The 24628-nt window shown below is 46.8% G+C and overlaps 1 protein-coding gene across 1 annotated transcript in view; it reads right to left on the reverse strand.

The window, feature by feature from the left end:
* Positions 1-20960, reverse strand: part of SLC9A5 (solute carrier family 9 member A5) — a 27849-nt gene extending 6889 nt beyond the window's left edge. The window contains exons 1-12 of the mRNA XM_027847685.1: positions 20771-20960; positions 14363-14665; positions 12086-12249; positions 10827-10905; positions 10333-10510; positions 7798-8018; positions 7339-7541; positions 6475-6564; positions 6197-6267; positions 5631-5760; positions 4564-4652; positions 4226-4352 (exon numbers count right to left, since the gene is read on the reverse strand). Of these exons, the coding sequence (XP_027703486.1) occupies positions 4226-4352; positions 4564-4652; positions 5631-5760; positions 6197-6267; positions 6475-6564; positions 7339-7541; positions 7798-8018; positions 10333-10510; positions 10827-10905; positions 12086-12249; positions 14363-14665; positions 20771-20960 (1845 nt within the window). The remainder of the gene's footprint in view (positions 1-4225; positions 4353-4563; positions 4653-5630; positions 5761-6196; positions 6268-6474; positions 6565-7338; positions 7542-7797; positions 8019-10332; positions 10511-10826; positions 10906-12085; positions 12250-14362; positions 14666-20770) is intronic.
* Between the last annotated feature and the right edge of the window lie 3668 nt (positions 20961-24628).

The raw sequence follows: 24628 nt of genomic DNA on the forward strand, positions 1-24628 counted from the left end.
CCCATTTCTCCTGCACTTCACTCACCATAATTCTTCAAAGTAAGGAGTAGGGTGCAATATAAATAACAGGATCTGGAGTCTGTGGACCTAGGTTCCAAAACATACCAGTGATTCCATTGCTGGCTGAATGCAGTATTTAGAAACTGGGGTAGAGATCACCAACAACCCTGGTTTCACCTGGCCCTTTCGGTCTTGCCCCAGGTTGATTTGCATGGCAAGCAGGGGCATGATGGGCATTGAAAAGAACCAGTTTTGGTGGTTCTTTCTGCACTATTACTAAGTGAAGTTCCTGGGATGTTTTGAAAGAACACAAACTAGATGACAGAAATTGAAAGTAATTTCCTGACCCCAAGTCAGATAGGAGACTAGGATCAAGGAACCTGAGTCCAGCAAAAGGAAAAATAATTCAAATAAATGGTGAACTTTAAAATGCCGAAGGGCTTCTCTAGCTAACTGCCCAGATGCAGTTGACAACACAGAGGCACTAAGGTTAGCTCTACAGCTATAAACAAAAGAGTTCAAACGCCCTTCCCCTTTACCAAGTGTGGTATTGTAGAGATTTCTTTTGTGTATTGGTTGGAATGTATGTAGCCTGTGAGGTCCCTTACAATGCTCAAATACCAATGATTTTGTATGTTGTATTTTGTATGATCAAATATCTTTTGCTCTGAACTAATATGCCTCTAGTTGGACAAGTAAAAGTAAACACATTAATGGGGACTCATGAATTATGAGTTTGCTGACCACCAAAATGCCTTGAATCTGGGTTACATTTCTGGGAGCCTATATATGGGAAGGTGCTACATATCACTAGCCCTCAGTTTCCTTGTCTATGAGAAGGTTGGATGAGATGACCTCTGAAGTCTCAGCAAGCTCTAAATCTATGTCTTTCATCGAGTGCTTTAAGAATCTATGATTTCGGGGCAGCTAAGTGGTGCAGCGGATAGAACACTGGCCCTAGAGTCAGGAGGACCTGAGTTCAAATCTGGCCTCAGACACGTGACACTTCCTAGCTGTGTGACCCTGGGCAAGTCACTTAACCCCAATTGCCTCACTAAAAAAAAAAAAAAAAAGGATATATGATTTCCTTTGGTAGGTACTTCTCCCACTAGTGAAAATTACAGTTTCTCCATGCCGTAGAGGGTAATCTCCATAAAGTGCCATGGCCAAAACATTCATCACTCTGTGGCTAATTGTCTGGCGAGGAGCCGCTCCAAACATAGCTAGGCTAGCTACTGGACAACAGACATAAAGTCTTGTCACTGGGACTGTCCTTGCAGCCTTTCCAGCAGCCTTCGAGAACCCAGGGTCACCTGCACAATATAATGAGGTATAGGAGTTGGATTTCAGTGGAATGGTGAAAGTGCTATGAGCTCCTTTTTACAGATAGGAAAACTGAGACCCAGAGGGGCTAAATAATTTACCTGAGATCATACAGCTAGTATGATACATACAGGCAGCTTGGTGGTACAGTGCATAGGGTGCTATATATGGAGTCAGGAAGACCTGAGTTCAAATCCCACCTCACACATTTATCAGCTGTGTGACCCTGGGCAAGTCACTTAACCTGTCTAATTCAGTTCCTTCATCCATAAGATGGGGATAGTAATAATAACTATCTCCCAGGATTGTTGGGAGGATAAAATGAGATAATATTTGCAAAGAGCTTAGCAAACCTTAAAGTGCCATACAAATTACGAGCTATTATGATGATTATTATCAGGGGTAGAACTCGAACCCAAGTCTTCTGACTCCAGAGCCTCTTTCCACAGTTCAAGGCTGTTTCCTGGTGGGACATGATCTGCTGTGCAATATAAAAGTTAATCTGGTCACCTGGGCCAGATGGACGAGCGAAGTAAGAGAAGGAGCTCTGGACTCAGTCAGAAGATCTGGGTTTGAATCCAGGTTCTTCCATCTCCCGCTATTTAAAACATGATTGTGGTTGTGTCTAATCACTCCCTCTCTTCCTCTCACCATCAGGAAACAGGAGGGCATGATGGAACGAACAAGGGCTCTGGAGCCAGAAGAGCTGGTCCGAGCCCTACCTGTGATACTGGCTGTATGACCTTGGGCAAGTCACTTAACTTCCCTTTGCCTCAGTTTCCTTATCTGTAAGATGCCTGGGTTGGACTAGAAGGTCTCTGGATTCCCTTCCAATTCTAGATCTACGGTCCTATCATTCCTCACTCGAAATCCCTGGGTTCTGCTATTGCCTCCAGGAGGAAGCCTGATGCCTGATTCTGTAATTCAAGGTCCTTCACGGTCTCTTGCTACCCCACCTTCTCAGCCTCATCTCACCTCACTTTCTGCTTGTTGTCATTCAGGGGTTTCAGTCACGTCCGACTCTTTGTGACCCCATTTGGGGTTTTCTTGGCAAAGATACCGGAGTGGTTTGCCATTGCCTTCTCTGGCTAATTTTACAGAAGAGGAAACTGAGGCAAACAGGGTGAAATGACTTGCCCAGGATCACACAGCTAGTAAGTGTCTGAGGCCTGGGACTCTGTCCACTGCGACACCACCTAGCTGCCCCATTTTCTGCCGTCCTCTCTATTCCGAAAAATAGGACTAATTGCCATCCATCAAAATAAGAAGAAAAATAGCTAACATTTATATAATGCTTACTATGTGCATCAAACATATCTTGTGCTTTCTCATATTTCAAGAATTAAATTTCTCTATCTCTATTTTCCCTCCCTTATGCATACACCACACACACACACACACACACACACACACACACACACACACACACACTGTCCTCTCCCCAGGTAAAATCCTGACCATCCTTCAATACCCAGTTCTCAAATGTCACCTCCTCCAGGAAGGATTCTATGATTTCCCAAGCTGAAACTGATCTCTATTTCCTTGGTCCTCGTATGAAACTTGGCATTTCTTTTCCTCTTGCTACTGGACTGACAATGCCCAAGTCACAAGTGTCAGTCCCCTAGTCTAATACTCTTTTCTCTTCTCTACTCTAAAGCCTCCCTTTTGTACTCCAGCCTGCAGGGACTGGCTTGATTATCAACCCAACTGGCTTTTCTCACATATTGCCCAACTCACTCACTTTATTTTCCACCCATGTATGGCATCTCCTCATCTAAATTCTGAACTCTATGCATATATTCATAATCAATAATAATTCACCATGGCTATAGCACTTACAGGTTTACAAATTGTTTTCTTGGTGGCAATCCTGTAAGGTGAGAGGCAGCTCAGATGGCACAGTGAATGGAATACTAGAGCTGAAGTCAGGAAGGCCTGGGTTCAAATCTGACCACAGATACTTACCAGCTATGAGACCCTAAGCAAGTCACTTCCCCTCTGCCCTCAGTTTCCTCATCTGTATAACGGGGATTAATAGCACCTACCTCCCAGGATTGTTGTGAGGATCAAATGAGATAATATTTGTAAAGTGCTTTCCAAACCTTAAAGTGCTAAATAAATGTTATAGATGCTGCTGCTGCTGCTATAGTGGAAAGAGTAGTCAAAGGACCTGAGTTCAAATCCCAGCTTTACTACTTGCTCCCCGTGTGGCCTTGGGTGAGTCCTTCCTCTCTGAACCTTACTCTATATCTTTAATATAAACAGGTTGGCCTTGATCATAGATTCTTAACCTTTTCTGTATCACAGACCTTCTGACTTTCTCAGAAGAATGTTTTTAAGTGCATAAGATAAAATGCCTACGTTTACAAAGAAAGCCAATGAAATTGAAACCCGGTTATCAAAATATGTTTTTGAATAGTTCCTGAAGGGGCAGCTAGGTGACGCAGTGGATAGAACACCAGCCCTGGATTCAGGAGGACTTGAGTTCAAATCCGACCTCATTCACATAACACTTACTAGCTGAGTGACCCTGGGCAAATCACTTATCCCCATTGCCTAGCCCCCCCTCCAAAAAAAAATGGTTCCTGGACCCCAGCCTAAGAATCCCTGGTAGGAGGTGATCTCGAAGATCCCTTTCAGTCCCAGATCCCAGGTAATTAGTACAAGGCCTTTCTATGCACTTTACAGATGAAGCCGGTGACAGAGCCAGGACTTAGACACAGTCTTCTAGTCCCAAGTCCGATGCTCTTTCCATTACTCTACGCAGCCTCCCATATAGCAGGCTCCAGGTGAGTGCTTTTGCTTTTGCTTTTTGTTATTTGCCCCCCAGCCCTGAATCTTGGTTTCCTCCAGGCCAAAGGCCACTGAGGAAGGACTGTCTCCCCACCGATGTGCATCTCACCCTCCGACGGGGTTTGTAGAGACCTCCACTGAGCAGATGATGCATGATGGCATCCTCCCGGTCCTTGCCGCTTCGAACCGTGTCGATCACCTGTAGATCCAGGCAGGCACCACTGCCACTTTCCCGCCTACGGGAAATAAGCCAAGGGGGCAAATTGCAGAGGGGGCTGCAAGAGCCTTAGGTCAAATGTGCAACTCCCTGGGGGCAATGAAGAGGAGGGAACCTGGGGTGGGATAAAGAGGAGCCTGGCACAGAGGTGGAGAAGGCTTGAGGGAGAGAAGAGGCTGATACTGATAAAGGGGAGCCTACCATGGGGAGGTAGGCACGGTGGTACTTACAGAAGGTTGGTGACAGAGGTCTCTGCTGCAGAGTTACGGCTAGGCATGGAGGGTAGCGTGAGCCCTGCTGAGGATAAGACGTGGCCTCCCTAAAGGTATGAAGATGGGTCTCAGATGGATGTTTATTGCCTAGAGGAGGTACTTCAACTCTTAACTCTAGGACCAGGGTTGTCTGACACCCTTTCCCCAACACTCCATCATCATCACCAGTTTAAGCAACATTGTGTGACGATCAACTATGAATGACTTAGCTCCTCTGAGCAGTACAACGATCCAAGAAAAATCCAAAGGGCTCAGGATGGAAAATGCTATCCACATCCAGAGAAAGAACGGATGGACTCTGAATGCAGATCAAAGCACACTGCTTTCACTTTTTTTTTTTTTAGTTTTTTCCTTTTGTTCTGTTTCTTCTTTCACAACATGTCTAATATGGAAATATGTTTTACATGATTGCACATATATAACCTATATCAAAATGCTTACTGTTTTAGAAAGAGGGGAGGGAAAGGAGGGAGAAAGAAAAATTTGGAACTCAAAAATTTGTAAAAAATGAATGTTAAAAATTGTCTTTACATATAATTGGAAAAAATAAAATACTATTTTTTTTAAATCACCAGTTTCTAGAGACCATGAATTATTCATCCAGGGCCCCGAGCTATCTACCACCCACTCTAATCCTAGCCATTGCACCAGATCAGGGGTTCTTAATCTTTTTTGTGTTGCAGGCTCTGTTTGGCAGTCTGGTAAAACCTATGGACCCTTTCTTAGAATCATATTTTTAAAAGCACAAAAAAAAGACAAAATAAAACACACAGGATTACCAAGAAAACCAATTATAATCCATTAGATCATAAACTCCCCGAGGACAGGGATTGTCTTTTGCTTTTTTTTTTTTTTGTATTCCCAGTACTTAGCACAGAGCCTGGCACATAGTAGCTTACTGATTGATTGAATATAATGAAATACAGTTATCAAAAATACGTTTAAAAAATGAGTCCACAGATCCCAGGTTAAGAAACCCCACAAGACCAACTTTGCCCCCTCCACCCTGTGTACTTAAGACCTACCTGGTCCACAAAACTGATGGCGTCTCGAATGTTGAGTTTATAGTACACATCCCAGATCTGGTCCCGAATACGATAGGCAGACCGGCGCATCAGTAGCTGACTCAAGTATTTCTTGTCAAACTGTTCCCACCTACAGAGGGGGATAGATCTGCGTGCCTGAATGCTCCCTTCTCTGAATTCCCTAAGGACTCTGGAAAGACCTTCCAAGATCTGTCTCTGGACCATAGGGGTTAGTAGAAAAGGCATTGATCTTAGTCAGAAGATTCTGAGTTCTAGTCCAGGCTCCCACACTTACTAGCTCTGTGACCTAGACGAGTCACTAGAAAAGCTTCATTTTCCTCATCTGTAAAATGGTAACAATGCTGCTTGTGCTATCTGCCTCATCATGGGATAGTAAGAAACCTTTGTAAACCTCAAAGTGTAAGCTGTTCTCCTTCTCTGGGGGCTCTCTTCTCAGGTTGCTAGGCCTGAATAATAGCATTTGGCCCATCTCTGCCCCCTGGGAAAGCAGGGAGGGGGCTGTTGAGGTGGCCTTTCAGGAGGTGAGGGGAGGGGGACGTGCTCACCTGTCCCTCCAGTAGTGGTAGCCATGGTGACCAACTACATCTTCCACAGCTGCCAAAATATGGTCAAAGGTCTATAGAAGGGACAGGAAAGCCCAATCACGGCACTGTCCCTTCTCCCGAAGAAGGCCCAGAGTTTGGGCACCAAATCAAAATTTCATATCTGGAAGAGCCTGGACACATCCCTCCCAGCCCAAGAACCCTCCAGAGAGCCAGAAAAGAATGGGAGGAGGTAAGATGGAAAAGGGACATTCCTTTGAGGCTGTGTCGCTGATACCCACATGTTCATGTAGCTCCTGGTTCAAGGTGGGCTTGTGGTGGTCACTTCGTTTCACTTTTAGCCACTTGACAAGAGGCTTTATGGTTAGACCCTGGGGAACAAGAAGGGAGACAGGAAGGAGGTGAACATGGAGATTGAACTATGACTAGAAATATAAGCTGCCTACTATCTCACTATGCCCCTAATTTTCTCCGTTGCCATCCCCCCTGGGATGAGACTACACACAGTGACCCACAGTGCCTTAGCTTCCCCTAGAGTCCCCTTTCACAGCTATGGAAAGAGTTGGAGAGAGCTGGATAGAGATTCAATGAGTCAAAATGTCAGGTCTTGAAGGGTTCTGGAGATGGATCCTTAGGTCCAGTTTCTGTTCTTTACAGAGAAGCAAATTGAGGCCCAGAAAAGGGAAGAGACTTCCCCAAGATTCCAGAGCAAGTTGAACCCTGGGTCAGGATTGGAATTCCAGCTCCCCACCATGAGCTCACTGGATGGCCCTCACATGGGAAGGGGATGAGATGGTTTCTGAACCTGGAGAATGGAACTGGCAGCAATATTGCTTAATGGAGCAGAGAGGGAGCAGGGAGAAGGGAAACAGATTTAGGCTGGCAGGCAGGAGACCTTCCTAACCATTAGAATTGTCTAAAAATGGAATAGTTGATTGGGGAAGTGATGGGTTCCCCTCTCTGAAAGGCTCCAAAGGGAGTCTGGATGACCATCTACTGTGGGGTTTGGGGGAGGGTTTTATAGAGGGGGGTCCTGTTTGGCTTGACCTTTAGATCCCTCTGAGGTCCCTATCCGGGATTCTGGGACAGACATCCTGGCGATCCCTACTTTGCCCCCTCCTCCGCCTCCCCGTCGGCCCTCCCACCTGCACGATGACTGTGAAGAAGACCACCACGATGGTGGTTGCCACAAAGTAGTCCTTGGCAGGGACCTTGGTCTTATCCAGAAGGATGACGAGAGCAAAGGCCACAGCCCCTCGCAGGCCCCCATAGGACATCACCACCTGGTCAATCTTGTCCAAAGGGACCAGCCGGAACTGGTTCAGCACCCACGTCTGCAGGACTACGCCTGCAGGGGAGGGAGGCCGGGTGGGAGTAGAGGCAGGGGCAGGGGTGGGGAAGCCAGGTGGAGTTAGAGGTCAGGGCAGGGGAAGGAAGGGTCCAGGTTAAGGTTGGACAAGGGCTAGAAGGGTGAGGAGCAAGCATAAGATTTAAGTCAAGGTAGAGAGAGGGGCTTTGACCGAAGGAAAGAGATAGCAGGAGTTAGGGTCGGGGATAGAGAGGATGAGAAGGAAATGGGAAGGCAGCCAGGCACAGGGCAGTACCGAGGGCACGGAAGAGCAGGATGAAGAACAGGGTACCAAGCACCAGCCCGGTGTCCCAGGCCCACTTAGAGGAGTCCACAGCAGAGATGCCAAGCAACATGAAAATGACTGTCTCGGCACAGCTGGCCAGTGTCTTCATGGTATACTTGACAGCCGTACGGGACTTGTGTGAGATGTTAGCCTCCACATACTTCTTACAGCCCACACCGCACATTGTCACTCTGACAGAGGAACAGGAAGACAGAGGAAAGGGATATTAGAAAGGGCAGCAAGGAGGTAGGGCTCCCTCACCAAACTAATCACACAAACTCAGGGTCAGAACTAAATCCAACCTGGGTGGGGCTATGCCTGCTGCTGACCTCCAAGAAGTGGTCGGACCGCCAAGAAGCCTACCTACCATCTCCAATGACAACTATCCCACTTTGCAATGGCTCTGCCTGGGAGGAAGTCTTTCCCTTCCTTGAAACCTAAATCTGCAGCTTCCTCACATGTGTCCTATATCTGTCCGCAGGGACCAAGCAGAACAATAATAAGCCATCCCTCTCCTGACCAGTCTCTGGGGTTTGAGCAGGCAGGAAGGAAACTGGGCCTCGAGGGGAAGGTGCTGGACAGAACTGAGAAGAAAATCCGACAATCACAATGTCAAGGCTAGAGGGAACTTTACCGATCCTCTAGTCCTGGGCTCTCAGCCTGGGGTCAGTGGACTTCATTTTGTTTTGTTTTTAAAATATTTTGATAATTGCATTTCAGTAAAATTGGTTGCCTTTGTAATCCCACGTGCTTTATTTTATGCACTTAAAACATTTTTCTGAGAAGGAGTCCATAGGCTTCACCAGACTGATGAAGGCACAGAAAGGTTAAGAACTCCCAACCTAGCCCAACATTTTACAGATGTACAAAGTAAGGCCCATAGAAGGGAAGGGATTTCCTTCCAAGCCCTACAGTGGGTGACAGCAGAGGCCAGACCAGAACTCAGGGTCCTGACTCCCAGGCCAGAGCTCTTTCCCTCACACCATCGCCTCCTGTATGAGAAGATACAGCAACCAGACCAAAGGAGTCCCACGGGGTCTAACTAGAGGTCACCCCCAGACAACAATTTAAGTTTCCTGGGAATGCTTAGGCCTCAGAATTCCCTGGTCCTCATCCTCTGGACCAGCACAAAGCCCAAAGAGAAGCACCAGGTTTGGTCCTGCCCAGAAGAATGGTGAAGGGATACCAAATTTTCCTCCGGGCCTTCCAGAATGTTCATTTTGGAACTGGACAGGTCAATAGGGAAGCATTACCTTCCTGTACCAACTAGGCCTCAGTTACTATTTCTAAATAATATTATTATTATCCCCACAGGAATAACAATGATTGCAACAATAATGGCTATCTCTAGAGTACCCCCAAGGTTTATAAAGGCAGCTAGAAGCAACTAGTTGGCTCAGTGGATGGAATGTTGGACCAGGAGTCAGGATAGACCTGAGTTCATATCTATCCATAGACATTTATGAGTCGTGTCACCCTGGACAAGTCACTTAGCCTCAGTTTCCTCATCTGTAAAATGGGGATAATAATAGCACCTATCTTGCAGAGTGGTTGTGAGGATCAAATGAGATATTAATTGTAAAGTTAATCTTAAAGCATTATATAAGTGCTAGCTGATATTACTATTATTATGTTCCCTCTTTCCAAATAACCCTCTGAGGTAGTAAAAGCTCCATCATCCCTGATTTACAAATAAGAAAATTGAGGCTCAAAGATATGCAGTATTTTGCCTATGGTCCCAGGGCTAGTAAGTGTGGGAGCTGGGACTTGGACCCATCTCTTCTAACCTGAGGTCCACCATCTTGTGATGCCTCTGCATTGTGCTGGCCCACAGCAGAGGGTCTAGATACTTAACAGGCTTTTATCAAGTTATTCATAGAATAATGGGGTTCAGAGATGTGAGAGTTGGTTGGGATCTCAAAGACCATCTGGTCCAAGTTATATCTGAGCAGGAATTCCTTCTACATCTCCGTCAAGTGGTCATCCAACCTTCATGTGAAGGTCTCTGGTGATGGGGAACTCATTCCTTCCTGAAGCAACCCCGTTTCTCCTTGGGGAAGCTTCAGTTGTTAGGAAGCAGTTTTTCTCAAGTGGTGCCTAAAGTGACTTCTCTTCGATAACTTCTACCCATTTCAGCTAGGGGCCAAGCAGACCCAATCTAATGCTTCTTCCACATACTGGGAGGCATCTGTCCTATTCCCACTGTCTTTTCCCCTCTAGACTCAACATCTCCAGATCTTTCAACTTATCCCCATACAGCATGGTCTCCATCCAGTTCACCCGCCTCTGGCTGTCCTACATCTTGTCAATCCCATTCCTAAAGGGTGGTAATCATCTCTTCCAATTCTGTCTTTTTACAAGGAGATTGCCACTCCCACAGGTGAAGATGGTTGTCCAAAATCCTACAGGTAGTAGGCAGTAGAACAGGGATGCCCACTGTCCTCCCTTCATCCTCCCCCTACACCCCCCCCCCCCAGGCTTCTGCCTTGGGTCCCAGGGACTCACGCAAGGATGGCGGAGAGTGAGGCCATCTCCGCTGTGAGGTAAGCAGCATAGGCCAAGAGGAAGACCAGCAGAGGCTCGATGATACGGACCCGCTTGGTGAAACGTGTGGTCAGGGCCAGGAGGAAGGCAAAAACTAAGCCCACGGCTGCCCCGCCCAGACTGACCACAAAGAGAGAGGCTGGGAAGGAGGCCGGGCTGTCAGCATGGCCCCCCTCCTCCCTCCCCCCACCCCAAACCAGTGGCAAAGAGGAGAAGGGTGATGCCTACTTCACTCCACCAGGGGCATCGGGGTCTCAGGAGCTGGACTCTTAGGAAGGCCAGGAACTGGATTCTGAGGCTTCTGTTACCCCAGAGATCAGCTCTCATTGGGAAATGGGGAGAGATGCAAGCAGAGGCTTTCTCTCTCCTTCCTGGCTCTGAGAAAGGACTTAGCACCCCAGGGGAATATTGAGGAGAGGACCCGATAGGCCAGTAAAGGGCAGGGAGATACTGACCGACTCCTTTCACATAATCAATAGCCTGAACATTGACTGAGCCCATCTCCACAAAAGAGTTATACACCTTATACAGCACCTAAGTTAGAGGAGTAATAAATAAAATGTCACATTTCAATAGAGCTTCAAGGTTTACAAAACACTTTCTTCATAACAACACTACTTACTTGAGAGGCAGGCAATAAAAGGGTTCCATCCTGCTGACCCCCATACCCTCAAAAAAAAAGGCAGTGTGGGGAACTCCCAGAATGGAAACGTTCTCCACTACTACAGATTGGCAGCTCATTTGTAGCTTGTGTTCTTAGAGTTGCTTGGGAACACTGAGAGGTTAAGTGACACCTATGACCATACAGCTAGTAATAGGGGGCTTATGAATCTCATTTTATAGATGAAGAAATAGAGTTTCAGAGAGATAATAATAGCTAACATTTATGTAGCTCTTTAAGTTTTGCAAAGCACTTTATGTATGTTGTTTCATTTGATCCTCATGATAGTGAGGTGCTACAATTAGCCTCATTTTACAGATGAGGAAACTGAGACTAGGAGAGGCTAAGTGACTTGTCCAAGGTCACACACAACTAGTAAGCCTCTGAGGCAGGATTTGAACTCAGATCTTTTGAACTCTAAGTCCAGCACTCCATCCATATATACCACCTAGCTTCCTGCCTGTTTCTGTAACATTTTCAAGTTTACAAAATTCTTTTCTTACAACAGTCCTGTGAGGTAGGTGATACAAGTCTTAATACACCTATTTTACAAATAAGGAAAGCAAGGCAGAAAGAGATCCAACCAAAAACAAGCAGGTAGGCAGCACATTGTGCAGTGCATGGTAGGTAGAGCCCTGGACCTGGAGTCAGGTGAGTTCAAATACTGCCTCAGATACTTGCCAGGTGTGTGATTCTGGGCAAATCACTTACTCTCTGTCTACCTCAGTTTTCTCAGCTGTAAAATGGGGATAATAATAGCACCTACTTCACAGGGTTATCACGCAGATCAAATGAGATAACGTATATAAAGCATTTTATGGAGCTATATAAATGTTAGCTGTCATTATTATCATTTACATAACAAATAAAGGGCAAAGTCAGGATTTACACTAGGGTCTTATGACCCCTAGTCTGGCACTGTGGACCCCCCCCCCACACACACAATATAGCCCATCAGACTGGTCAGCTCTAAGCCCTGGGTCAGCTAGGAGAGTGAGGAACCCAGGGCAGATAGCCCTATGTGGCCTTGCCTGCCCTCCATGGCGCCCTCACCACTGTGACTGCGTCGTTGAGCAGGGACTCGCCGAATACTATGATGAAGAGGGTCTCGTTGACATGCACCTCCTCAAAGACGGCCAAGACAGCCACAGGGTCCACAGCAGAGATCAGGCTTCCGAAGAGCAGAAAGTCAAGCAAACCAGCTTGGACAGTGGGAGCTATGGGGAGATAGACAGATAGAGAGAGAGAGAGACACACACCTAACCCCCCACCAGAGGACTCCTCACCTCTCCACTCCACTCCACTCCTGAGGCAAAAGCAGAAGGTGCCCACGAACACCACAGTCTAAGAAAAACCAGCTAGTGGGAGCCCAGCCGGAGTCCCATCCACCCTAATATTCAGCAATGGTGGCAATGGGGCCACTAAATCTTTAATACAAGATGATGGCTGCTTAGAAAACCACATATGAACATCATCTATGGTTTATTGTATTTTCATTTAGTCAGTTAAATAGTTCCCAATTACATTTTCATATCTGATTTAGGCAGGCGCCATGTTTGATGCCTCTGATGCACAATGTAGAAAGAGCTTTGGACTTATCAGCTATGTGGCCTTAGCAAAGTCTCTAGCTTCTGGGGGTCTCTTTTCTCACATATAAAGTTAGGAGTATGGACTGGGTGAGCTCGGGGGTCCCTTCAGGCTCTGAAGTCTGGAGACCCAGGTTTATTCTTCTTAGCTATATGGCCAGTCACAAACTAACTCACTTTCCCTTCTGAACCTATTTCTTCATTTCTAAGAAGGGGATAATACTGTTTATATGAACTATCTTGTGGGGTTTATAGGATCACAGATATAAAGGGGAAGGAAGAGGGAAGGGAATAAACATCTATTAAGTGCCTACTATGTGCCAGGCCCTATGCCAAGTGCTCTACAAATATTATCTCATTTGATCCTCACAACCTGGGGAGGTAGGTGCTCTTATCACCATCCCCATTTTACAGATGAAGAAACTGAGGCAAACAGAGATTAAGAGACTTGCCTAGGGTCACACAGTTTATACATCTCAGACCAAACTTGAGCTCAAGTCTTTCTGATTCCAGCTCTACCACTCTATCCACTGTATCACAGAACTTAGAGATGGGAAGATGTGAGTATGAATCTTGCCTCAGACATTTACTGACTGTGTGACCCTGAGTACGTCACTTAACTTCTGTCTGCCTCAGTTTTCTCCTCTGCAATAACCTACTTCATATGGTTGTTGTGAGGGTCAAATGAGTTAACAGATGGAAAGTGCTCTGTTATTTCCACTGGCCCCAGCTCTCTCTACACTGGCCCTAGCCCGTTCAGCCTTCACGGAAGGAAAGCTGGGGCAGAAGTGGCTCAGGCCTGATGATGGGGGAGCAGAGCTCTCTCTGGCAGGGCTGCTAAGTGGCTGAATGGATGTTGAAGGGTGAAGGAAAGCAAGCCACACGGCATGACAGGTTCCCCATACCCACAGCCCACACACAGCTGGAGCCCAGCTCTTATTCAGTTCTGGGAGACCAGCTCAGCTGCCACTCTGGAAGGCTGGCACAGACAGACTCAGCTGGTGAAGAGCAGTCTCCAAGCACTGAGCACTCTCACTGGGCCTTGGAGATCTCAGACCTAGTAGGACACTAATTTGCTAGATGACCTTGGGCAAAATATATGACCTCTCTAAGGTTCCATTTCCTTATCTATAAAATGAAAGCATTTTATCACAGACTAGAAGATCTGGAAAGTCCCTTCTAAAAATAATAACCCAGCTTTCTATAGAGCTTCCAACACAACAACCCTATTCCTCAATTCCATCTGAAGTGAGGGCAGAATGTTGTCATGGAAAGACCACTGGCCTTTACAGGACAGACCTGGGTTCAAATCTCAACTCTGAGACTTATTAGTTGTTTGATCTTGACCAAATCACTCAATTTCTCTCAGTTTCCTTATCTGTAAAATGGAGATACTAATGCAATCCCTATCTTACAGGCAGGCCTGTATGAATGAGGACCATTATTAGCATTATCCTCATTTTATATATAAGGAAACTGAGGCTCAGATAAATTAAATTATTTGACAAGGTCACACAGGTAGAAAGGGGCAAAGTTGGGATTCTGACCTATGTTCTCTGACTCCAGCTCCATGATACAATGCTGTTTCCATTACCCTATAAGCTAAGAGCCTCTCTCAAACAGCAAAGACGAGCATCTTGTTCTTCCCAGGCCTGTGAGAGTAAAGTAACTGAGATCATGCAGCCAATCTTCCCCTCCTCCGACCCAGGTCCTGGAGACTCCCAGGGAATGAAATCAGACTCACCCATAAGCCCAGCCTGCTGGATGCCCCAAAGGGCAGCCCCTGTAGTGAAGGAGTTCCACAGTGTGCCCACCACAGCATAGGTCAGAATGGCCCCCAGATTGTCAAAGAAGAGCCGACTGGGCATGAAGTAGCCCGAGTCAAGCACAATAGGGGGTAGTAGGAAGAGGAAGAAGGTGCCCGGCTCCAGCTGGTACTCTGCTTTCTTGGCCACAGCCAGGACGATGCCCCCCAGCACCAGACCCAGTAAGATCAGCAGGCAGCTCTCGGGGACGACAGAAGTCACCTTCCGGGAGAGGTGGAAGACTACAAGGAAAAGCAAGTCAAACATTTGTTGGGCAAGGTCCAGGGTTAGGCACAGTGGAGAGAAACATAGACATGGAAGACATATATCTACCCCTAGGGGTTTCCAATCTAATGGTCAAGGAAGACATGGCATCTAAATGGGATGTGTAACAATGTCACCGGCCTTCCTTGAATCCTTGCTGGGCAATGAATGACCTCTCTGATCTCACATAGCACTTTGCTCTACCCCTCTCTAATGAACCAATTATGTAACTATAATATGCAATATTTTATAATGATTGGTGTTAGTGAGAAGCATAATAATGGATAGAAGGTAGCCTTGGAGACAGTAAGACCTGAGTTCAAATCTTACCTCTGACATATACCCGTTGTATAACCACAGGCACACATTTAACTGCTCAGGGACCCAGAAAACACTCCAACTTTTATGTTGTCAATAATTGTGTTAGGAAAGGGAGTCCCCAACCTGGGGAAATAATAGGTCTGGACCCTCCAAAAGTCTGTTTAGCAGGGGCAGCAAGGTGGTGCAGTGGATAGAGCACTGGCCCTGAAGTCAGGAGGACCTGAGTTCAAATCTGGCCTCAGACCAGACACTTGATACTTACTAGCTGTGTGACCCTGGGCAAGTCACTTAACCTCAATTGCCTTGCCAAAAAAAAAAAAAGTTGTCTGTTAGCCTTTAGACTGTAAATTCCAGGAAAGCAAGAAATTTATCTTATCTAGGCTGTGTATCTAGCCTAACACTTGGCACAATGCTCTGTAGGCAGAAGGCCTTTATTTAAATGTTTGTTGTATTGGATTGTTCCTCAGTGTTTCCAAAGAGCCTTGGTTTTATCAGTTTGGAAACTCCATCAACCAACTCTCAAGTCATGCACAAATCAAGACATCACCCCATGATGTCCTTAGTCCTCTTGGAAACAAAGGACAAACAACAACAATAACCTGTGACTTGGTGGCTGGTTTCATGGTGCCCACGGCTCTAGCGATGAGCATTTTTGTACTTAGTTAATCTGATCCTTAGAGGACAGGCACCTGTTTAGTAAACACCAGCCCCATACCTGATGTGTTTCCACCTTGGTAGGATATGCCTCCCTTTATGCTCTCATCACCTCAAAGAGGCCATGATCCTAAGGAGTAGGGTATTAGTGAAGAGTCCATCAGAAACGGTTACGGTTTTATCAGTGGAAATAGCATTAAAGCAGATGTATTACCGTTTGCTTTGCTACTGTACTCTAAGGACCATGGAACTTTCCATCTGACTTGTAGATGCAATCTCCCATAGTTGTTATCTCCTCCATTAGAAGGTGAACTGCTTGGAAGGAGGGACTGCCTCTGTTTTTCTGTTTGTGTCCCTAGCACAGTGCTTTGCACATAGTAAGGGCTTAATAAATACTTTTTCATTCATTCTTACCATCTCTTCCGCTGCTGTGTATATCCCATTTCCCAACCCTTCAGCTTCTTCCTTTAGGAACCATAATCAAGTCCCAAAACTGCCTTTGCTACCAGAGTGTTTTAATAAGCTCCCCTTGCCGCCCTACTCACCATACCTCTGACTTCCCCAGCCAAACACCCTTCCCTATATGTGTTGCCTCATCCTCTTTGAATGTAAGCTCCCTCAGGACAAGAGTTGTTTTGGTTTTGTATGATCTGTGCCCAGCCCAGTGCTTGGTGCAGAGTAGCCATTAACAAGTACCTTTTCATTTATTTGTTCATTCAGGCTATCCAGGAAGGGTTTTTTGGGGGGAGGTGAGGGGGATGGACAGCTGAACTAGGCATAGAAGGGCAGACAGGATTTGGATAGGTATTAAGGAAAAGGGTCTGGGAGAGGGAGCATCAGGGTAACTGAACCACCTGGAACTTGTCTTGCATGTCTACTAACCCAGAGCTCAGCTCAAGAGGGCACCCAAGTCAGGGTCCAGAACTATAGGTAATTCTGAAGGCTCTGGAGTTGGGAAGATGGTATCCAGCGTGAACATCTGGGATTGCATCCATACCTCCCACTGCTCCTCTAAGTAACCACTTTAGTATGGGCAAACTAGTTACAGGATCATGGTTATTTTATTGTCAAAAGGGATCTTGCAAGACCACCTAGATCCCTTCATGACTTTAGAGATTATTCCTCATTTTATAGATGAGAAAACTAAGTCTCAGAGAGGGAAAGTATAATTGAGTAGAATTGGCATTTGAACTCAGGTCCTCTAACCAGTGCTCACTCCCCTTGCAACATCCTGGCTAGTTTTGCTTTTTCCTTTCTGACCTGCCCCACCTACTGAAGTGCCCTTCCTCAAGGTCCAGCTGAAACCTCACCATCTCCACCTTCTCTGTTTACCCCAATCTCTCCCTCTTCTGATGCCCTGCAGAACTTATTCCTTGTGCCCTGATTGTTAAACCTTATATTGTTAGTTTGTATGTGTACATGTCCTGTCTTCCCAGACAGATTACAAACTGCGTTTTTGTATCCCTCACAGTTTCTGCGTGGGCTAAAGACCTTGGCCCTGCTGTGAAAGAAGTCATGGAAAAAGAGAGAAGGGGGTGGGGAAGAAGAGGAATGAGTGTTTTAGGAAAACTGGCCAGGCTCCTCCGAAGGCAGGCAGCATCTCGCTCTCAGGCCAGGGGCTACCACTCCTGAACCTCTCTGATTTTTGGCCCCCACATCATGAAGCAGGGCTGAGGAATGCAGGAATCCAGGCCACCATGAAACAGACAGCTAGACAAAGGCATACACCCTGAACATCTAAACAGAGATAAACACAGATACTAAACCACAAAAATTAGAGCTAGAAAGGACCTTAAAGATCATCCACTCCAACCCTTTTATTTTAAAGAGGAGAAAGTTGAAGGAAATTAAAAGACTTTCCCAACGTGACACAGGTAGACGGGTGACTTCAGAAACAAGATTTGAACTCAAGTGCACTGACATCAGCCAGTGCTGTTCCTGTCTCCCAATTTGCATCTGCAACTTGCCTGGTACTCAACTTTTTTTCTGCCCACATCCTATGTCTTCAATGAGACTGAGAATCCTCTAGGACAGGTACTATAGCTCATTCTTCTTGGTAATCCCCACCCCAAGTATAGTCTTCTGTACAAAGCTCTATTGTAGTAGATCATCAATAATGTTAATGAAAAAATTCCAATTCTTCAGAAAGAGGAAGGTTAGAATTAGTTTCTACTACCACTCCCCACACTAAAAAGACAATTTATTTGCTCTTCTGGTACTATCAGAATACTCATCCCTCCCCAAACCCCAGGGAAGATGAAAACAATGGATCATAGGCCCTAAACCTGGAAGATTGTCAGAGATCATCTCTCAACTCCCCCCCCCCCAATTTTACAGATGAGGAAACTGAGGCTCAGAAAATGTTAAGTTGAAAGACAATATGGCTAGTAAGTGGCAGTGCCAGGATTCAAACTCAGGTCTTCTGACTCCAAACCCATCAGGCTTTCTTTTTGGCAATGCCACCTCTAAAGTGAGGGATAGAAGATAGGATGTCTCTGTTTAGCCTTCGTATCCCCAGTGGATAAACAGTGGTCTTTTGGATGAAGAACCCCATGTTTGAAAGAAGGTAGTTGGGGGTGTGTGTGTGTGTGTGTGTGTGTGTGTGTGTGTGTGTGTGTGTGTGGACTGCCTTCATCTAAACTGAGAAGGAAAGCCTCTCTCTCCCATCTCCTATCATTTCTTCCAAACTAGAAGAAGCATCATGATTTATAGGGGAAACTGCAGTAATTTCAGAGCTTAATCGTGCTCCAAATGCCAGGCAGAAACTCCCCTTGGTCACTCATTAGCTATACAGATTCTGGGCCATCCAATCCCAAGGGCATCTCCTGCTGCCTTCCTCTGCCTGCTTCCTGGCCCTGTAGCAGCTCTTCCCACGTTGATCTTACAGACTGACAGATCATCCTTCCCTTTACCTCTTTACCCTCCTCCCACCTCCTCCCACTTCCTCCCAGGCACCAAGGCATCCCCCCTCCCCTGCACCTCTATCTGCTTCCAGTGACCCTGGATGCTCAGAGCTTCCCTTCCCAAAGATCAGAGAGATGCTTGGTCTTAGGAATGGGAGAGCAATTCCTCTGATCCTCAAGGCCATTTCTGAGCTCCACTTTCTGTGATTAGTCTCCTGCAGCAGAAGGGGACAGTCATTTTCCACCTCTGGCAAAGTCCCAATCAGCCTGAGCTGTCTCCCTGGATTTCCCCTGGATTCTAGGTTACAGAATCTATCCATGAAGGCTGCACAGTGGCAAGGCTAGGGTACAGGCAGTGCTAGTCAGCAGCCATGGGGAAAGAACAGCAATCGTCAGCTGTAATCAACCACATACACCCATCTTGTGAAGCCCCAAACACAGTAACAGAGGGAAAGGAATGGGATTCTGAGGGAGGGGCTCCTTATTTCAGGGGTGTGTGTGTGTGTGTGTGTGTGTGTGTGTGTGTGTGGTGGGGGGATGGCGATGCATCAGACTGGCTGCTTTACTGAATATGAAGATGGGACAGTGGTATTTCAGGGAAGCAGCTGTAATCCAGATGAATCAAAGCCCAGAGTCAGGGAGTAGTAGTAACAGTAGGGTAGAAGGGACCAAGGATTCAATCCCAACAACAATAAATATTTATTAAGTGTAAATTCCATGCAAGGTACAGTTCTGGATGCAAGGGATACAAAGACAGAAAACAAACAGAATAGTCACCTGCCCTCAAGGAGCTTACATTCTGGGGGGGGGAGATTTGACTTGTATGTGTGTATATATGTGTGTGTGCATATATATATATACATATATATATGTAGTTTGTGATTTCATGAGTATAAGAGACTGCTTATAAAGAAACTCCCTGTGCCAATACATACTAGCATCTGCCTGACAACCTGTAGTTAGTATTACAGAGTTGCCTAGAGTAGAGAGGTTTGGAAGCCAGGATTTGAACCCAGGTTCCCAAGCCAGCTCTCCACCATGCTACTGCCTCTCTCATACAAGGTTAAGTATGATAGGGGTAAAGGAGAGAGCCACAAAAAGTGCTCCAGGAAAAGCTGATCAGAGACAATACTTGCAGCTACAGAGAGGAGGGAAGGTTTTGTGGAGGAGATGGCATCTTAGCTGAACCTTAAAGGACTAAGGATTCTGAAAGGCAGATGTCTAGGCTACCCCCACATCTGGGAGCTTGCCTTGGAGAGGAACAGGTTACAGTGAGCAGCACAGCACTGGGAAGCCAGCCAGCTTGGTAGCACCCAGACAATAAAGGACAGCAGGGGGAGAGCAGGAGGTGGGCAAAGTAGGCGGCCACCTAGGACGCCATGATGAAGGGTTGCAAGGAGGACCACTTTTAAATAGTCTTTCCTATAGAAATACATATCATTAAGATAAAAACAAAATTCTGCTCCTCTTGGCCAACGGGGATTTCTTTTGTGTGGTCCAGTCCTATGTTCTAGTGAAGGCTAAAGGGCTGGGTGGGAGATGGTACATAAAGGGTTCACATAATTGGTAAACCTTGCCCCTGGGACCTGGCTGGGCAGGAATGTTGAGGTCCAGATAGCACAATGCCATCCCAGGTCCAGGATAACTGCATTCAGTGGGCCGGCTCCACTGAGAATTCCCTATGTACAGGGCTAACTCCACTACCCCACTACTAGTGCCTCACTTTCCCTATTGTGGCAGAAGGGAAAACTGAGTCTCTGATTGCTAAGCTTCCCTGGAGAAGAGCAGAGAACTAGAGGGGCAGGGTGCGGGGGAGGGGGTGGGGAGAGGGGGGTATCGCCGAAGAAGCAGAAGCAGGGGGAGGCTGACAGGGCGCCGAGGAGTGGCAGTGAAGCGGAATGGAGACAGAAGAGTGGGGTGCTCCGCAGAGGCGGAGGCTGGGGAGAAATCCCTTCGAGAAACCAAGGCAGCAGAGCGGGTAAGGAAGTGAAGGGGAGCAGGAAAGGTGGAAACCCGAATCCGCAGATTCGAAAACTCCAGGTGTCGCATGCAGGGGAGAGAGGAGATGGGGGGTGCGGGTGGGGAAGAAGGATAGACAACAGTGTACGCTCCGCTTGCCAAGGCCGGGGGGGGGGGGGAGGGGGGGGAACAAGGGGGCGGACAGGGGGCCTCGGGCTGGGACGGGGCAAGCTCTGGCGCACTCACCAATCTTGGCCAAGCTGGCCACCAGAATCCACACGGCCACCAGGTAGGGCGCCTCCACCTCGTGCCACTGCCAGCGCAACAGCGCCAAGCCCGCAGGGGGCAGGACGGACTCTCCGGCGGCCCCGTCTGCCACTCCCGCCCCTGCCCCGGGCAGGGGCATCCCCAGAAGGGGCAGTGTGGCAGGCAGCATCTTCCTCCGGCCTGGCCCAGCCCGGCTCGGCTGCCGACAGCCCAGTCCCCACGCCTGCCTCAGCCGCCGCCACAGCTGCTGCCGCCGCCTCCCGGGCGCCCCCGCGTCACAGGCACGTGGCGCTTGCTCCCCCCAATCCCATTCCCGATCCCCCCAACCCTGAGCCCGCATCCCCCAAACCTATCCCTACCCGACTTCAATCCCGACCCTCCTACCCCACTCTGAATCTACCCACCTCCTATTCTGAAGAGCACCCCCCCACCCCACCCCATCCCTTTCTCCCCATATCCCAAACCCAGTACTGGCTCCTTCAAACCCAGACGGTGAAATTTTTCCAAACCGAGATCCTCAGACTGGAAGCCTCATCCTCAGTTAGATGGTACCCTCCAAATCAAATTGCCAGATCTCTCCCACCCTCCAACACCACCCCAAATCGCCTCTCCTCTTAAAACCTGTCTTCTCCCCTGGACTTTAAGGCCATAGCATCTCCAGTGCTTCCCTAAGGACCCCAGGGTAGCCTCAAAAGATGTTTTGACTGTAGAATAGTCAGTACTGGAATAGGTGTCGGTAAGGATAGAAGCCGAATGGAGAATGGAGAACACACACACACACACACACACACACACAGAGGCACACACTCTCTCCACACACAGCTGGCATCCCACGAAATTAGCATCAAGAGTCACGATAGACATCCTGACTCTCTCTAGGGCTGGCACCAAACCTGGAGGGAAAAGGGCATTACTCTACAGTAGAGCCACAGTAAGAGGGTCCAAGGCCAGCCCAGAATGGAGTTCTTTTTTCCAGATCACTGGGTCACTATGGACGGAGAGGGCAGCGGCTCTAAGATCTGCCAGTTTGTGGCTTGAAGATGTGGAGAGCCCTTTTGACCATGACCTAGGAAGTCCTTCCTGGCTTAGTATCCCTCTGGGTAATCCTCCCGGGAGGTTTAGACCCTTAGAATACGGACTTGACTAAGTACTTGGATGACTAGACAGCCCAAAGAGAGACAATTCCCAAGGAGGACAGCAGGGAGCAGTAAACACTAAATCTACTACACAGTAGGGTGGCTGTGCGGACAATTCACCCACTTTGGGCAAGATCCAAGGCTGGTAGATTTGGGATGGGATCAGCAACATAAAGGAGACCTGGATGCTCCTTCTTCTCCCTTTTCCTCCAGTCTTTCCTCTGTGACATTGTGCCAGTCACTAAGGTCCTCAGTTTCCTCATCTGTAAAATGAGGATGTTGGACTAGAGGACTTTGTGAATAACTTCTAAAAACCTTAGATCACTGATTCTAGAGCTAGAGATTTTAGAGCTAGAAAGCACAGGTTAACCCACTTTCAATCTCATTTTGAGATGAGGACACTGAAGCACAGATCTAGGGGTGCATGGCACAGCCAGAATATCAACCCAGGTTTCATTCACAAAATGTTTAATGAGTTCTTACGAAGGGCTCTACTTAGCAAATTGCCTCATCTACACATTCCAGTCAAAACAGTCTGGAGATAGTTGTCCTAATCTCATTCAAAAAACAGTGAAGGGGATTTGACTAAATATTTGAGGAATCTGTCCCAGCCCTCCCCCTCGCCCCTCAGATTCTCCTCAAAGCAGCAGCAAACCCTGCCCCCACCTTCTCAGCAGAGGTCTCATATTTTACAGAGAAAATCAAGGTCATTTGCCTAGAGTTCCCCCTTCTCTCCTCCCCTTCACCAAACAACCCCTAGACAATAACAGCCGCTGATGAAGAGGTAAGCCTATTCTCCATAACCAGTCCTACTATATGTACCTTTGATCCCATTCCCTCCTATCTTCTCCAGCCAATTGCTCCCACTATCATCCCTCTATCTATTCTTCAATCCCTCTCAATCTAATAGCTCCTCCCCTGTTGCCTACAAGTCTCACCTTTCCCCCATTCTCTATGAAACATCCCATCCTGGGGCCACTCACCTAACTCAATTGCACTGGAAGGTTAGGTTCCTCAGAGGATAATTTTACTGTCCCCCTTAGAGTTCTAAGGGGTAATCCTAAGGGTTTGAGACTTCTAATACTATTCTCGTCAGCTCCCTCAGTACTGATAAATTAATTGACATCAATTAGCTTTTATGAAGGAATATTTACTGAAAAGTTATAAAGGTGACAGAAGTAAAAACAATTGCCCCCCCAAACCCCAGGGGCCCACTCTACTCTTGCACACACATAAGGTCCCTGGGGAGAGTGAGCTCAAACTTAAAGTAACAAAAGTAGTTGGGACAGCTAAGTGGCACAGTGAACAGAGCACTGGACTTGGAGTCAGGAAGACTTGAGTTCAAATTCAGCTGCAGGCACTTAATGAGTGTGATCCTGGACTAGTCACTTAACCTCTGTTTGTCTCAAGTTTCCTCAACTGTAAAATGTTAATAATAATTGCACCTCCCAGTATTGTTGTGAACATCAAATAAGATAATATTTCTAAAGCACTTAGCACAGTGCCTGGCACATAGTAGGCACTATATAAATACTAGCATGCACAGAACACCTGGAATCCTTAATCCCCTTAAAACCTTAATTCCCTCCTGGGAGTTCTCACCAAATTCACTTTCTGTATTGCCTCCAGGATGGACAAATCATTCCCTAGTTCAGGGGGCTAGTTTCCAGGGTCTGAGCATGTTCTAAGGATTCCTACTTCATTGATCAGTATCTCTATTATACTCATCAAATCCTCCCTAGATCCCCCCATTCTCGCTATTGTCTAGCTAGCTATGTCTCTCTTCTCTTTCAACCAAATTTCTTGAAAAAACTGTCTAAACTATGTGCCCCCAACTGCTGCCCTATCACTCTCTTCTAAATTCTCTGCTATATGTCTTGATTTCATCACCCAGTTGAAAATGCTTATTCCAAAGTTACCAATCATCTCTTAGTTGCCAAATTCAATGACTTCTCAGTCCTCATCCTTCTTAGCCTCTCTTCTAGATTTGACATCCTTGACTACCCTCTCTTCCTACATACTCTGTTTCTCTGAAGGTCTTTGTGACACTACTTTGTCCTGGTTCTCTTCCTATCTCCTTCACATTCTTCTTTACACATTCATCATCCATGTCAGGACTATTTACTGTGGCTATACCTTAAGTCTCTATCCTCAGCCCTCCTTTATTTTTCTCTATACTCTCTCATTTGGTGACCACTCCCAGCTCCTTTTGGTTCAATTACCATCTCATCCTCAGATATAAATATCCAAGCCTAGTTATTCTTTTAAGTCCCAATTCTCTGTCACCAGTTACCATCCTAAGGATGTCCCATAGGACTCTCAAACTCAACAGGTCTACAGCAAAATTCATGATCTTTTCCCCAAACCCACCCCTCTTTGAATTTCCTCATTATAGTCACAGCCACACTTTTTCCAATCACTCAGGTCCACACCTTAAGAGTCATCATCAACCCTTCTTCACTCTTACTGACCACCAACCAGTATTGAATCAGTTTCCACAATTTGTAGATTCTAGGTCCTAAACATCTCTCCATCCATCTCCTTTCTATTTATATTATTACCCTAGCCCAGGTTCTTATCAACTCTTCTGACTTCCCTACATTTAGTTTCTTCCCTCTCCAATACATTCCCCCATCAGCTGCCAAATGAGTGTTTTAAGAGCAGTTCTGACCAGGTTACTACCTTGCTGAAGAAGCCCACC

The sequence above is a fragment of the Vombatus ursinus genome, unplaced genomic scaffold (assembly GCF_900497805.2).
Source record: "Vombatus ursinus unplaced genomic scaffold, bare-nosed wombat genome assembly UNPS02005286.1, whole genome shotgun sequence".
Lineage (NCBI taxonomy): Eukaryota > Metazoa > Chordata > Mammalia > Diprotodontia > Vombatidae > Vombatus > Vombatus ursinus.